The 15,511-nt window shown below is 38.3% G+C and overlaps 1 protein-coding gene across 1 annotated transcript; it reads right to left on the reverse strand.

The window, feature by feature from the left end:
* Positions 1-2,125: 2,125 nt before the first annotated feature.
* Positions 2,126-15,254, reverse strand: LOC105241136 (polyserase-2-like). Its single transcript, XM_034646000.1, has 7 exons — positions 14,615-15,254; positions 13,270-13,443; positions 10,781-11,048; positions 10,367-10,440; positions 9,335-9,492; positions 4,193-4,291; positions 2,126-3,429 (listed from the first exon to the last, which is right to left on the reverse strand). The coding sequence occupies exons 1-5, from the start codon at positions 14,658-14,660 to the stop codon at positions 9,470-9,472; spliced, it is 585 nt and encodes a 194-aa protein (XP_034501891.1). The 5' UTR covers positions 14,661-15,254; the 3' UTR covers positions 2,126-3,429; positions 4,193-4,291; positions 9,335-9,469.
* Between the last annotated feature and the right edge of the window lie 257 nt (positions 15,255-15,511).

The raw sequence follows: 15,511 nt of genomic DNA on the forward strand, positions 1-15,511 counted from the left end.
TTAGAGGAAATGAAGTAATGCAATTTATGGCTTAAGAATGAACAAACACATTTTCTAATAATCTAAATGACAGGAGAAATTCAGAGTATGTGGGATTGTTGTTAGGAAAATAGTTTGATACAGATTTCTTTAATGTAAGAGATTGGTGTATAGAACTTTAAAACAAAACGAAAATCAACTAATACTTGAGCTCATCTTCTGCAAAACCTTCACCCATTCCTGCGGAAAGTGTTGGTTGTTCTCTCCTAGGCTGCCAGCTCCACAGCTAGTAACTATCTATATATGTCATTTTCTCCACTACAATGAGATTCTAAAGATGAGGGAAACTTGATTCTGGGGCCATTTGCCACATAGTAGGTGCTCAAAAGGGATATTTTTAAATACATACAAGAAGAATTAGGTGATGGGGTCTTTACTTCCTTCAGATTTGCTTCTATGACCCTTACCTAATAGACCCGTTTACACAATGGATTGCAATCTGGTCCACATACAGCTTGACCTTGCAATGAATGCAAGCAGGAGAGCTCTTGAAAAGATCAGCGTAAGAAAGTGATTGCCCCTCGTCGATTGAATTGTAGAGGCCGGGCAAGTAAAACAGTCTAACGGTCCTATTCCACAGAGAAAAGATTAAATATGGAAGGATTTAAAAATTACTGCCAACTGAAGCTGAAAACCGAGTGTAAAATAGTTTCTGATTCTTGTAGGAAAATCGGGCCCCTTCTCTAAGTGGCACATGGTCCACTAACCCTGCACCCTTTCCTGACCAGGCCCTGCAGTATCACCACCAGGGGACTGTCCTACAAGGTCACAAGGGCGATTGTGGCTGCACCAACATAAACCACCAGCACATCATACCCTGAAGCAAAAAGGCTTTAGACAGGCCTGACACTTTAATACCCCCCATTTTTAATCACCTTCATGTCACCTGTTTAAAAAAGAGATGAGAAAAATTCAATATGAGGCAAAGTAAAAATAGTACACAACTGATTAACATAAGAATTAGAGAATCCCTATTGCAAATCTCCTCTTCCATTTTACTCAGTCCCTGCCAAAAAGCATAATTTAAAATCAATGCAGGCAGTTGAGACCAATATTCATGGAAGAAGTTTTCACTAAATACTAGGACACTTATAATACTTTGTAGCACTGGCAAAAGAGAGCAGAGACTGAAAAAGGGTGTGTGGAGTGAGGACAAAGGAATGACAGAAGTGGAAAGAAAAATCAGAGAGAGAAAGAGAATACATATTTACATTGCCTACTTCCTTATGAGGTGCTCTCTCATTAGGTTACATAGATGCTTACTTAAACTATATACTCTCTCTCTCTCTCTCTGAATGCTATAATCTTGGAAAGCAAATGATAAATTTTGGTAGAAATGTATAAAATAAGAAAAAAATAGTTGCCACAGGCCCTCACTCATTTTGTATTTCTGTGGTGGACTTTGGCATTTAATCTTCTGGCTTGGGGGAGCATTCCTTAGCTCCTCCCCCCTTCTTCTTGGCTACAGCTTAGAAAGATGAGGGCATTGGTTAGCTAAGGTTCAGATACATTAACTGTTTTGTAAACAATTGAGATATCCTAAATTTTTATCTAAAAATTTAAAAATCAAGTGATAGGCTTGATAAATAATTTCTTAAGTGTCCATTGTTCACTGAAACTCTGAAACATAGAGGGATCTTTCCTATCTAACCGTGCTCAGGGCACTATTCCATGTGAATGAAATTAAGAATTATAATGGACTGGGGGTGCCTGGGTGGCTCAGTTGGTCGAGCGTCTGCCTCTGGATTGAGCCCCGCATCGGTCTCCTTGCTCAGCAGGGAGCCTGCTTCTCCCACTCCCTCTCCCTGCTGCTCTGCCTGCTTGTGCTCTCTGTCCAATAAAATCTTTAAAAAAAAAATTATATGGACTGAATAACATTATACTTCATGTCTTCTAATGTTTACCAAACTAGAAAAAAGAATAACAGTGTATACGATGGTATTCAAATAATGACATATACATGGTACACTAAATATGAATTTAATGACATTTCTGAATATACATTCCCAGAAGGCATGATCAACATTAGCTTTCTGTGTTCAGTATTTAATACTAGACATACGTGCACACCAAATCCAAGCTCCTCAATGACAAGGGCTGGAGGAATGACACGGAGTCTTAGGCGCTAAGAAGAGACTTATTTCTTGGGTATACTGTTGGGGACTTCCTTTCCCATTTATGGACACAACCCCACCAGGCTACTCTCTCAGTGATCACGCTTCTCCTCCAGTGACAGATGCGATCCAGTCCCTATAGGCAGAAATTCTGGCAAAGACCGTGGGTGCGGTGGGCTGGCAGTTCCTGCTGCCCCGGCTCCCAATACCGATGAGCTGGTACTGTCCGTTGTGGGCGCGCTGCAGCGGTCCTCCAGAATCTCCCTGCAACCCGCAAAAAGGAAAGTTCTGCTGGTTGCTTGATTCATGGTCAATGCTAAGCTCCACTGTAGGGTGATCAGACAGTGCCTCATTCCCTCATCTCTGATTTCTGCTCACAGCAGCGGAGGGGAACTAGGCCGTTGGCAGATGTTACGGGTCTCTGAATCAGATCTAAATCTATATTTTCAGAGAGTGGCTAAAAGGTACATTTAACACAGTCCTTTAACGCTGACAATAGACTGTGACTTGCAGAAAGTTTCAAGCATCTATGAAATACCAATGACTAAATGATAGCTTTGAGTTACATGAAAATATCTTTATATTTCCAATGCTACTAGAAGTAGGTTCTTTGAGCTGCCTAATTCAGCTGTGAAGTTGAGCCATAATAATTTTTATAGGCTAAAAACAGCTGAATGTCATCAATTTCACATAGTCAACCAAGCAAATGAACAATCAATTCCTTTTGAGAACTGTGTTCCCTTCAAGGACCAAATTTGCAATGACAGTACATCAGCTTAGCAATGTACTTATTCTTCTCACTTTTCAATTTAAAACTACCATATATTTTATACCTCTTTATGGTCAGCAAACACCCATTCATGAGACACAGTGAGAAGAACACCACACTCATCAGTGTGTCCTTGAATTACCATGAGCGAGGATGAGCCCGCAGCCCCTCCACATATGTTGGTGTTTTTAATATCCAGCCCCCAGCAGCTTCGACAAGATGTACTGCTGATCAGTAATACCGCTGCCTCCTGCACCGTTTTAGAAAATTCGTCTTCTAGTAGAAAAGGAATAAAACATAGAACCTAGGCAAATGCTCATAAAGGATACAACAAAAATAGCCCTATATACAGACAGATTCCGAGGGTAACCCCACCCATTCTCTCCTCTCGGCACTGTAATGACGTTGTTAGGCGGTTTGTAAAAAGCTGGTACTGCTCCATGATGGCTTATACAACAGGAACAACAAATGACACTCTACGTGGGTTCTTTTGTCTTTAGTACAGTCCTAAGAAGGTAGAAAAAGGATACCATGATATAGAAGGAAGGAAGTGTGCACCCAAATCAGTTGCTGTTGAAGCAAACAATGCATTTCATGTTTCACGTGTTAAGTCTAGATTTCATCGGTTTCACGGTGCTCTTATTCTTTTGACTTGACTTCACATTTAAGTGTTGACACTGGAGGTGACAACCGAAATTGCATTCTGACTTACTCTTTATTTTATTGGATGTGTGTAACTTGTTAATTCAGTTGTAGAATGTGGTGGAAGTGAGACCAGACTCATGGGTTTGACCTTTATGTAGATTATTTTCAGATAAACTTAACCAATTATACCAGCCTATCATTTCAGTAAAAGCCTCCCATCTTTGGAAATCGGCTCATAACCTTAAGAAGAGTTTTTCACCGTAGCAGCACCTATACTGTTGTGAAAGCAAGTGTGTGTGTTCACTGTGCAACTGGGGAGTAATTACATATAAATATTTATTAGGTAAAAATCACATACAAATATTTGTTAGGTAAAAAAAATCACTAGATATTCTGCAACACAAGTTTTTACAAGTATCCGTGAATTCGTATCAATGAACTAGTATTATTGAATATGATGTCCTAAAACCCAAGTAGTCACCTTTAGATCCATTATGAAAAAGACTTTTTCTACTATCATTCCTACTAAAAATGCAGAGAAACTGAAAATGAGCAAAGAGTACACTCAGACTTCACAAGTATTTGTTTGGATTCAAATCTGGGAAAAGGCAGGGAATGTACTCACGATATGGCTCAGTTATTCCCCATCCAGCAGTCATACATTTGGAAAGTAAGTTTATTTTATCGTCTTTCCCTGGCAAACATATTAGAGATACAAACTCTCCTAGAATGAGAAAAAGGCACATATCATTTAGCCATACGATTGATATTATCTATGTTGTTTCTCTCCCATTATAGTTCTAAAAAAAACTATTTTGACCTGACAGTACCCGTTTTAACCCTGGGAATTTAATAAATACAGAAGATACCATCTATTCATTACTCAGAAGGGATCATCTCAGTTCACATGTAAGCACTTTGTTCCAGGTATTACCGTATCTTCCTAGGACAATGGAAACACATGCCCTGCATAGAGGTGGTTTCCCATCCACTAAGCATTTTTAAGACGCATCTGCCTTTTTGTCCACGTGCCTTTAGGACATCACCTTGTTGAATCTGAGATGACAGTGCAAAAGAATATAATCATCTTTTCTCTTCAACAGTGTTACATGATGAATGGAGAAAAACCACATTTGTAGCAACGTAAACATTTCAAATATTTTTACAGCTAGGGTTTTTATATCTAATTCTATCTTTGCAGATGTATTATAAAATATATTGACATATATTTAAATATTCACATTTTTTCTTACCACCAAAATCTGTGTGTGTGTGTGTGTATATATATATATATATTGCAAGTTTATGTGTGTATCTGAGCATATACACTACACACACACACACACACACACTGAATGCAGTGCTCCTGTGTTTGCTTTCCTGTGGTGTTTGACTTCAGTTTTATCCAGACTTTTACACACTTAAATGTTTCAGCATATCTGCTGTCCTAGACCATTTATTTCAATGATTTGTTCTTTATTTTTTACTGCTGTGTCTTAATAAAATCACATAAAACTCTGTAACTTGTTTATTATTTTCCTACTCTTCTCTCTACTGATTCCAGATCTTGTTATGCTACTTTCACAGATAATCATTGCTATATCATATCATTTCCTGCCAAATTCCCTTGAGCTAAAATATTTTCCCTCTACCAACATTTTTTTTTAAATCAGCCACTTTTCTTATTCTGGTCTTTTTCATTTACTAGATTATGGTCCTATCATTTCTATCCTTGCATATAGACCTCCTGGATCATTTTTTTTTTAAATAGCACACAGTATTTAGATAATGAATGTACTACAATTTGTTAAATCCCCCTGGCAAACATTTAGACTATTTAATTTGGCTTCCCCTTAAAAGCTGCATCAAGCATCCTAGATCATCAATCCATGCTTTAGTGCCAGTATTTGTGGAAAACAGAATTGCTGGAGCAGGAGGCATACACTTTAAAAATTAATAGATATTGCCAAATTGCCTCATTTTGGACCAAAAAAAAAAAAAAAGGATGTATCGACTTGCACTCTACCCAGCTGTGTTTATAATCTAGAAGTCTGTCAGGAATCTCGAAAATAGTTATGCCCTAAATCTAACGATTCTACTTCTGGGAAATTTATTTTAAGGCAATCCTAGACATGGAAAAACATATACATAAGGAAAGTCAATCCAGCATTATTTAAATTAAAAAAAAACAAACAAACCTATGTATAAGAATTGTGGAAAGGCTATTATGTAGCCATTAAAATTACATTTTAAAATAAATTTTAATAATATGAAGCAATGCTGATAAGTGAAAAATCAGGATAAAACTCATAATAGCTATATTACAATTCCCTAAGTACGCATAGAGTAGTATAAAAAGAAAGGAAAGAAATAGGCCAAATGTTCACATGACGGCCATGGTGAGATGGTGAGGATGTAAATCATAGGTAGAAACTGTATTGTTTCTAATGGGAAAAAGTATATTTCTCACTCTGACCACTGAAGAGAAATGAATAGGTACAGATTAGGTAAGCTAACTAAATATTTGGGGGGAAGAGGAACAAAGTTTCACGTTGGTGTTGACATCAGGTTGTTCTGAGTGGAAAGCAAGATCCTTGGAGGCCAGAAAAAAGGGAGGGGAGGCAGGATAAAGGGTAAATTCAGAAGGGCTGAATAAAGGGGTTATTTGTAATGACTACTGTGGATATTGGAAAGAAGAAACATGCACACAAGGATTGGGGAATGGTACTGAAGTTGGAAACCACAAGTTTTTACGGGCACCCAAACCTCACCAATGGTCTTTTTCTAGAATAGTGGTTCTCAACTTTGGCTACACATTGAAATTTCCAGGGGTAGTTTATAAAATACTGGTCTAGATTCAGCAAAATCTGGGATACAAGATCAACATACAGAAGTCAATCACATTTCATGTAGAATTTTAAATCAAAAACAATACTGTTTATAATCACTGTGAAGAAAATGCAATGCTTAGATATGTATATACTTAGCAAAACATACACAGGATCTGTGCACTAAAAATGGCAATATCCTGGTGAAAGAAATCAAACAAGACCTAAATAAGTAGAGAAATACATTGTGTTCATGAATTGAAAGACTCAACATAGTAAAGATGTCCGTTCTCCCTTAAGCGAGCTATAGGTTTAATGTAATTCGTAACAAAATCACAGGAAGTGATATGTAGACATATTATTTTAAAATTTACATGAAAAGGTACAGGGCTTAGAACTGCTGAAACAATCTTGAAAAAGAGTAAGTTAAGAGGAATCACTTTTTAATATAAACCCTATTATATAGCTATAGTAATCAAGACAGTGTGGTACTGGAGAAGGGGGAAAGACATAGACCAACAGAATAGCAATCCCAGAAGTAGACCCACACAAGTACACTCAGCTGGTTTTTCACAAAGGCACAAAAGGCACAAAAGCAACTCAATGGAGGAAAGACAGCTTTTTCAACAGATGTTGCTGGCACAACTGGCCATCCTGGGGGAGGAAAAAGAACCTGCCCAAAACCTTAAACCTTATACAAAAATTAAAAATGGATCATGAAACTAAATGTAAAATATAAAAATTTTAGAGAAATAGGGAAAATTTTTCAGCATATAAGGCTAGGCAAATAGTTCTTAGACTTGACACCTGGAGCAAAATCCATAAAGAGGAAAATGGAGAAATTGGGCTTCATCAAAATTAAAATCTTTGCTTTGTGAAAGACCCCAAATATATCTGCTAACCATGTATCTGACAAAGCAGTAGTATCTAGATGTATCTATATAAAGGATCTAGTATCTATCTATATAAAGAATTTTCAACTCCACAATATGAAAAACAATCCAATTAGAAAATTGGCAAAAGCTATGAAGAGACATTTCACTAAAAGGGGTTTTAAAAATGGCAAATAGGCACATGGATAGATGTTCAGTATTATTAGCCATTAAGGAGATACAAAGTAAAATTACAATAAGATATCACCATATACCTATCAGAATGCCTTAAAAAAGGTGTCAAGAACGAATGTTCATGAAGATGCAGAGAAACCAGATCATTCCTACTTCTCTGATGAGATATAGAATGGTACTATGACTCCAGAAAAACAGTTTGTCAGTTTCATATAAAACTGAAGCGCACCTACCCTATGACCCGACAGTTACATTCTTGGGCATTTATCCCACAGAAATGAAAACTCCTGTTCAATCTTATTTACACGAAACGTATATACAGGGTGCCTGGGTGGCTCAGCTGGTTAAGCATCTGCCTCTGGTTCAAGTCATGATCCCAGGGTCCCGGGATTGAGCCCCACGTGGGGCTCCCTGCTCAGTGGGGAGCCTGCTTCTCCCTCTGCCTCTGCTGCTCTCTCTCTCTCTCATGAATGAATAAAACCTTAAAAAAAAAAAAACCTATACACAAATGCTCAGGGGAGCTTTATCTGGAATATCCAAAAGCTGGAAACAACCCAGATGTTCTTCAACAGATTAATGGTTAAACTTTTATGAATGGTTAAACATCCATATCATGGAATCCTACTCAGCAGTGAAAAGGAGTGAACTATTGATACATGTAACAATATGAATAAATCTCCAAGGCATTATGCTGAGTGAAGAGTTAATCCCCAATGTTTACAAGACTGTGTAATTCCATTTATATAGCATTCTTGAAATGACAAAATTAGAGAAACAGAGAATGGATTCCTGGTTGCCAGAGGTCTGGTGGGGAGGAGGAAATGAGTATTGTTATAAAAGGGCAACAGTATTGCTTGTGGTGTTAGAAGTGTCCTGTATCTCAACTGTATCAATGTCAATACCCTGCAGGATGTTTCCATTGGTGTGTCTGTATTTCCTACAAGTGCATGGGAATCTATGATGATCTCAACATAAAAAAGTTTAAAATAATTTAATAAGCAAAATAAGGGGAAAAAATACTGATGCCAAGTCTCCACTTCTGAGACTGTGATTAATTGGTCCAAATAGCATCCTGGTCTACAGCTTTGTTTTTTAAGCAACCCAGGGGATTACAATGCATAGCCAAGGTTAAGCAGCACTGTTCTAGATGCTCTCACTGACTCACTTAACAAAAGCACAGAAAGCAAAAGGTGGGCTGAATCAGGACTGGAGTTTGCAGGATGGGTCCACTGAAAAGACATTAAAAAAGGGAAGTGAAGCTATCTGCAGGGGAACAGCTGAGGAAGGTAGAAACAGAGGAGAGAGCTGTAGGAAAGCAGGAACATTGTCCCAGAGCCCTAGGAATCCATGGAAAGGCACAAGCGTGAAAGTCAGCACTGTCCACAGGCCTCACTTAGTTCCACTGCCCCCCAATTTACTTTCTCATTGAAAGCGCAGGTAAGTAGGAGGGTTACTGTTATTCCTTTTCTACAAATGATCAAGCTGAGACTCAGAGAAGTTACATAACTGGCCCAAGATCATGTGGCTACCATGTGACGGAGCCAAGATGAACAATTCCTCACTATGTGTTCACATCAGCTTCTGTTTAAATAAACATTAAAAAAGAACAAGATTTTACTAAGCCATAAAGGTACAGACATTGAGCATCTGATGGTTCAAACTGCTGTTTTAAGTATTTGGGTAAACCTCACCGAAGAGTGAGTCTCAGAATAAATAGGACAAGGTTAAAAACCTATTTCTTTGAAATATTCTCTTTGAAATCTTCTTTGAAATCGTGACTTTCAAAAGTACATACAGCACTTCTAAGCAAGACAGAAGATACAAACCACATGGCAAAGGTTCAAAATATGGAGCACAGTTATACACACTGACCTATTTGGACAGGTTTCTCCAGCTGCAGCAAGGAGAGATCATCAGAAGGGAACTGTGCAAAGCCAGGGTGAGTATAAACAGCTTTCACTGGTATCAAATCACTATTCTGTGTGTTTGAGAGGAAACTTCTTCCTATTACGAGGCCATCTGTGACAGTGCTAGTCATAAGAAAAAGGAATGGGGAGATAGACACCACTTTCAGTGAGAGCATACTTTTTCAAAATTACTAAAAATACATTCTCTAACATTTCCCATCTACATTAAAATCTTTGTTGTCTTGAATTCTTAGAAAGGGGGGGTTTATTAATTTGATCCTTGAGAAAAATTAAAAGTATCTACTTTCTTGCCTTCATAACACCAAACAAAAAATGATTTAGTATTTCTTAAGAAGATTCATGATGCCTCAGGGTAATGATTCTATGTATTATTGCAATCATAACATTACACATTATATGACATATTTATATAACGGTCACTGAAACCTATTCTGAAAGTTACAGTTACTCTACTCCCTAATACAATGTTTCTCAAAGAAATGTCTAGGAACTACATGCATTAAATCTGGCAGGGCATTAAAAATGCAGAATCCCAGACATAACTCATTAAGTCAAAATTCAGAAATAAGAATCTAAGATTTCATAGCAAACTCCCAGGTAATTTTAAGCACATGAAAGTCTGAAAACTGCCTGAAAGAGGAGAATTTCTTGTGATTTCTCTGTATCAAAGGAGTTGGGGGATGGCAGAGAAAGGGAGTTTTTGATTCCTTGAAGGTTCCTGCCCACCAAGTTATCAGAGCAGATACTTTTATTTTAAAACCTATTTTAGAGGCACTGAAACACGGTATCTCCTCATTTACCTATGGGCCATCACTACTTCTGGGAGGCCAGAATTAAAAACACCAACCTAAGACTTTTCTGAGGAAGGAGTTTTCAAATATCTCCATATCACATTGAGACCAAGATTCAGATACAATTTTTTAAAATGTTTCTTTTAAAGGACATTCTTTAAAATTCTTTCAAAGTGGATACTTACTTTGAGAGTGGGTAGGATGATCAGTAGAGTGGAGCAAGAAGGAAAGGAATTCACCTCTGAGCAACTCCTGCGCTCTAGGTAAGGGGTTAAGACACTGATGCAAACATGTTAAGATATTACCTCCATTTTATACATGTGGAAAGAGGGGACTGTTATTACTTATTAAGTAAATTACACGGAGAAGCAGGAAGCACGTTTTAAAATTAAAAGCTCTCCGTAGTAAATGTGTTGGAGAAGCACATGTCGTGGTCCGAGCACATTCATTCATTTGCCAGGTTGGGATGTATCGTGGGAGCTTTATGTTTCTTGTGCTGCGGGGAGAGCAGGCGTACACCCAGCTCCAGCACACCCCCCCCACCCCGCCCGCCCCGCACCGCTGCGCACCGCCCCGCACCACCCCGCACGGGCACGCACCTAAAATTACAGCGCGTCGCGGTCAGGACCCACTGCTTCGCAATCAGAGCGCCGCCGCAGAAATGTTGTCCGTGGTGCTGCAGGCTGACCAGCCAGGGCCACGACCGTGCCCGGGCTGCAGGGCCACCCACTGTCGGGGGCTCCCCAGGCTCAGCTGGCCGCACATGTGTGTTTCTCTCAAACCCTTGCATTAGAAATGGGTCAACAACTGGAATTCCAAATGTGCCTTGGTTTGGCTGTTTCCCAGTATTGCTTCCTAAGATTATCTCTGAGTAAAGTAACAACAAAACATTAGAAATACTTATCAAAGTCTATTAAAATCTCAGAATGGAGGGGTTTATTTCTTTTGAGGCTCAAAACCAGGATTGTTAGCCAGAGAGGTGATTTCTGTCTTCTTCCACTGCTTTTAAAATGAACAAAAATCAATAAAGTTACCTGAAGGATTAGTATACACCTCTTTAGACAAATCAGAACAGAAATTGATTTTTAAAAATATTGCATCTAATCATAAAATTACTGGACATTGTTCTTTCTTTGGCAATATTTGTGTGATCCCAGTATAACACATCTAGACATATCAAAAGACTTCATACTGCATGTAATCCAAATACAATTTATATAGAAAGGAAAAACATAAGGAAAATTTCTAGTAATGTGTTTACTTCAATCTCAGATATAAAAAGAACTCCACCAGGGAATTAAAAACAAGAGACTTCTTCAAGTATATCCTGAAATATGAAGAAAATAAAAAAGCTTCCTCATAGCCTATAATTTGGAAATTATAAGATATGCTTATTTTTTAAATGCTTTGCTTGAGATTTTTTTATACCAGAAATCTATTTAAAATGAAGTTTCTAGCAGGGTGGATTTGTTTGTTTATTCAATACTTGTATCAAAATTCATTTCTACTTTCTCTTCAGATATATATAAAACACGGATTCCTTCCTCCTTTTGGATACATATGTCAAAAAAAATATGCAAACTCTTCAAAATTAAAACTATCCTAGATCATAGAAATAAAAAAACCCACAAAGGTATTTATTCGGCATGTTTTGTGCATTAAGGTTTACTACCTTACTGCATGTTTTTAATGCATTTTAATCCATGTATATGGTAACTCTTAGACCTGTGGGCTGTTTGTACAGATGTGTAACAATATTTTATTAATATTTAACTTATTTTTTTATGAACTTTAAAAAACAAAGAAGTGCTTAAAAGAAGAAATGAAGCAGCCTAAATATTTTTACCATGCAAATGGTCAGTTTAGAGATACAGAGATGGAAAGATAACAGCAATGGAGACGGGGACACCTGGGTGGCTCAGTCAGTTAAGTGTCGGACTCTTGATTTCACCTCAGGTCATGATCTCAGGATCATGGGATCGAGCCCTGCATAGGGCTCCATGCTCAGTGGGAGCCTGTTCCAGCATTCTGTCTCTCTCTCCCTCTCTCTGTCTGTCCCTCCCCCTGCTTGTGTGCCCTCTCTAATAAATAAATATATCTTCTTAAAAAAGGAGCAATGGAGACAAAAGAAGGGTTGGTAGTTGAGCACTCCTTACACAATTAAAAATCATACCTGTAAGATGATGTGGTTCATTAGCCTATGGCTCAAATCAAGGACTCTTCTAGAACTCATTCCTTCCCCTCATCTTACAAAAGACAAAGTGACATCAAAAAGAACTTTGTATTGGATGTTATTAGAATTCTTCCTAGAATTATGCACCAATCAAGAGAATCTCCTAATAACAGATTCATTTGGTTTTTTAATCTTAAACACAACCAATGAAATTATGGCTTAAAAGTAGATTGGATAAATAGAAAAGTCATTACATGTGTTTCTATCTTATGCAGAGAAGTTAGGATACGTTCAGCTAAAATATTCTTTTTGGGGGGTATCTTTTTGGGGATTTGGGAGTTGTTATTTAATAAAAGAGAGATGGTAACAGAGACATGGAAACACACTGAACTCTACCTTTGTTTCAGACTCTGTCCCCACTGGATTTTTTTAAAATAGCAACTGCCTTTTATGTTTATTATTATTTCTTAAGTAAAATAACACACACAGAGACACAGGCACACACCCCAATTCACTATTACCTCAAATGGTCCATTTAAACTACCAAGATGGGGCACCTAGGTGGCTCAGTTGGTTAAGCATCTTCCTTTGGCTCAGGTCACGATCTCAGAGTCCTGGGATTGGGCCCTGCATCGAGCTCCCTGCTCAGCGAGGAGTCTGTCTCTCCCTCTCCATCTGCCTCTCAATCTCGCTGTCTTTTGCTCTCTCCCTCTTTAAGATAAATAAAAATTTTTAAAAAAAATATTAAAAAAATAAACTACCAAGGTCTTGTGCCTTAAGGAATGGCTTGAAATGAAGTTGTCCTGCTTTGAGTACTAAAGCAGGGTGACTAGCAGGGACCCTCAAACCAGTGCTCCACGGGCTCTACTTCGACATATACGGCATCTGGTTTAATAAATATTTAAAAATACTTACCAGTGATAGGCAGTTGGGTCCCCATATTACTTTTTTGTGAATGCTTCTGAACTATATCTTCCAAAATAACTTTAAAACCTCTTTCTCCCACAGACTTATCAGTCTTAAAATTCATAGTCAGGTAAGCACCACTGGATATCAAAACAAATTCTTTCTTAGAGCCACATAAATGAGCTGCAACGTGAGATATATGCAGTAATTAAAATATTTCCTGTGCAGTAACATACGTAAAAGAGGGCAAGGAGGGAACGTTAAATTCCAAACTGTTAATATTGGGAAAGGAATGATTATTGATAATGTAAAATCAAGATTCGTGGAATGGAATCCATGATTTGACTGCAACCATGAAAGGGTACAGATTTTAAATAATCAAAGGGAAAAGACTGGGCTACCATTTGCTATGAAATGATATACATCTCTATGGCAATCTGATCATAAGGATGAGAAAAAAGGCATGTTGGTGAAGGCAAATGGACAGAGAAACAAAAGTAATAGGACAGTATTCTGAATGCTTGTGCCCCACCCCCACCCTGTCCACAATTTCATAGGTTGAAATCCTAAACCCAAATGTGATGGTATTAGGAGGTGGGGCCTTTGGGAAGTGATCAGGTCACGAGGGTGGAGCCCTCATGAATGGAACTAGAGCCCTTATAGAGGAGACCCAGAAAATGCTCTCACTCCTTTTTTGCCATGTGAAGACAGATTAAAAAAGACAGCTATGAATCTGGAAGCAAGCTCTTACCAGACACCAAATCTTGGACTTCCAAGCCTCCAGAACTGTGAGAAATAAATGCTTGCTGTTTAAGCCATCCCGTTTATAGTATTTTTGTTAGAGTGGCCCAAACTGGCTAAGACAGGCAGGCTGCCCAAATGCAGACTAATGACCATCCTTTCTTAATTCAGAAATACACATCATTCAAAAGTGGTCCTGATAGCGGTAGCGCACCTGCTGTAATTTACCTGTACACGCTGCAATTTCAGTTCTCTCAAAACAGTGATGCATTATTGATTTGTCTTAAAGATAATGTTATCTCAAAAATCTGACAAAGAAAGGGGATACGGGAAGAGTGAAACTCTACATCCTTATCTTTGAAGAACCTGTCTGGTGAACTGGATATGATGGGGAACTTCTGGGATGCACCACGTCAAGGAAAAGGACTCTGGGTACAGTCAAAAAACATGCTGGGAGTTTTAAAATAATGTAAATGGGAATATGTTACTGTTTAGAAAATTAAAAAAAAAAAGATTTGGGCGTGAGGGAAGATGGGTAGAAGTCAGAGAAAACAAAGAAAGTGGAGGATTTGCCAAGTTCGACACGAGGGAAAGAGCGTAGCTGAATATTTACAGGCACGATTCTGTAGCCAACTGCTGCTTTCCTCTCGCTCCGTCATTACTAACTAGGGGGCCCTGGGCAATTCGTTTAATCTGCCTCACTCTCTGCCTCAACTTTCACATCTGTATACTGGAGATAAAATTTATATTCAAACTGGATTTTATAAATTGGTATTTGTAAATTATTATAAGTGTTAAATAAAAAAAAAACTTCAGCAAATTACTAGGCAGTTTTTGAACAGTTGGAGAAAGAATCAACGGTCACAAGGAGCCAGCATGGGATCCTTAACATGCCCACATTCAAGGAACCTAACTAATTTTTTTGAAAAAGCTAATTAGGTGGTGGCTAGGGGGAAGGAGATAAACTTCATGAATCTTGATTGCAGTGAAGCACTTAATAAAGTATCTTAGGATATCCTGTGAACAGATATAAAATATAAGTGGATAATTAAGTGGCTAGAAGTTTCACAGCTGATTAAATAATCATACAATATTAAGCTGGAGGGAAGGTCTTAATGGTATGGAAATGGTTCTATCCTTGGTTCTGTCAAATGCAGTATTTCTATTAAGAACTTAGGAATACAGGGGTGCCTGGGTGGCTCAGTCGTTGAGCGTCTGCCTTTGGCTCAGGGCATGATCTCAGGGTCCTGGGATCAAGTCCTGCATTGGGCTCCTGCTCTGCTGGGAGCCTGCTTCTTCCTCTCCCACTCCCCTTGCTTGGTTCCCTGTCTCACTGGCTGTCTCTCTCTGTCAAATAAATAAATAAAATCTTAAAAAAAAAAGAATTTAGGAATACAGACAGCACATTTACAAAATGCATAGGTTTAAAATGGGCACCTGGATGAGAAGGGAATGGTGTCAACACAGAACCTTAGAGATCCTTTAGTTCCACCTTCCATCTGACACTGTG

This window comes from Ailuropoda melanoleuca, chromosome 16, assembly GCF_002007445.2.
Source record: "Ailuropoda melanoleuca isolate Jingjing chromosome 16, ASM200744v2, whole genome shotgun sequence".
Classification (NCBI taxonomy): Eukaryota; Metazoa; Chordata; class Mammalia; order Carnivora; family Ursidae; genus Ailuropoda; species Ailuropoda melanoleuca.

Excerpts from the sequence above, each read along its gene's own strand:
- LOC105241136 (XM_034646000.1), bottom strand. The coding sequence starts at position 14,660 with ATGACGGAGCGAGAGGAAAGCAGCAGTTGGCTACAGAATCGTGCCT. Across the intron at positions 13,444-14,614 it reads TTGGCTACAGAATCGTGCCT|CTCATTTATGTGGCTCTAAG; the intron begins GTAAATATTCAG and ends CTCACGTTGCAG. Across the intron at positions 9,493-10,366 it reads TCATCCTACCCACTCTCAAA|CACTGTCACAGATGGCCTCG; the intron begins GTAAGTATCCAC and ends TCTTATGACTAG.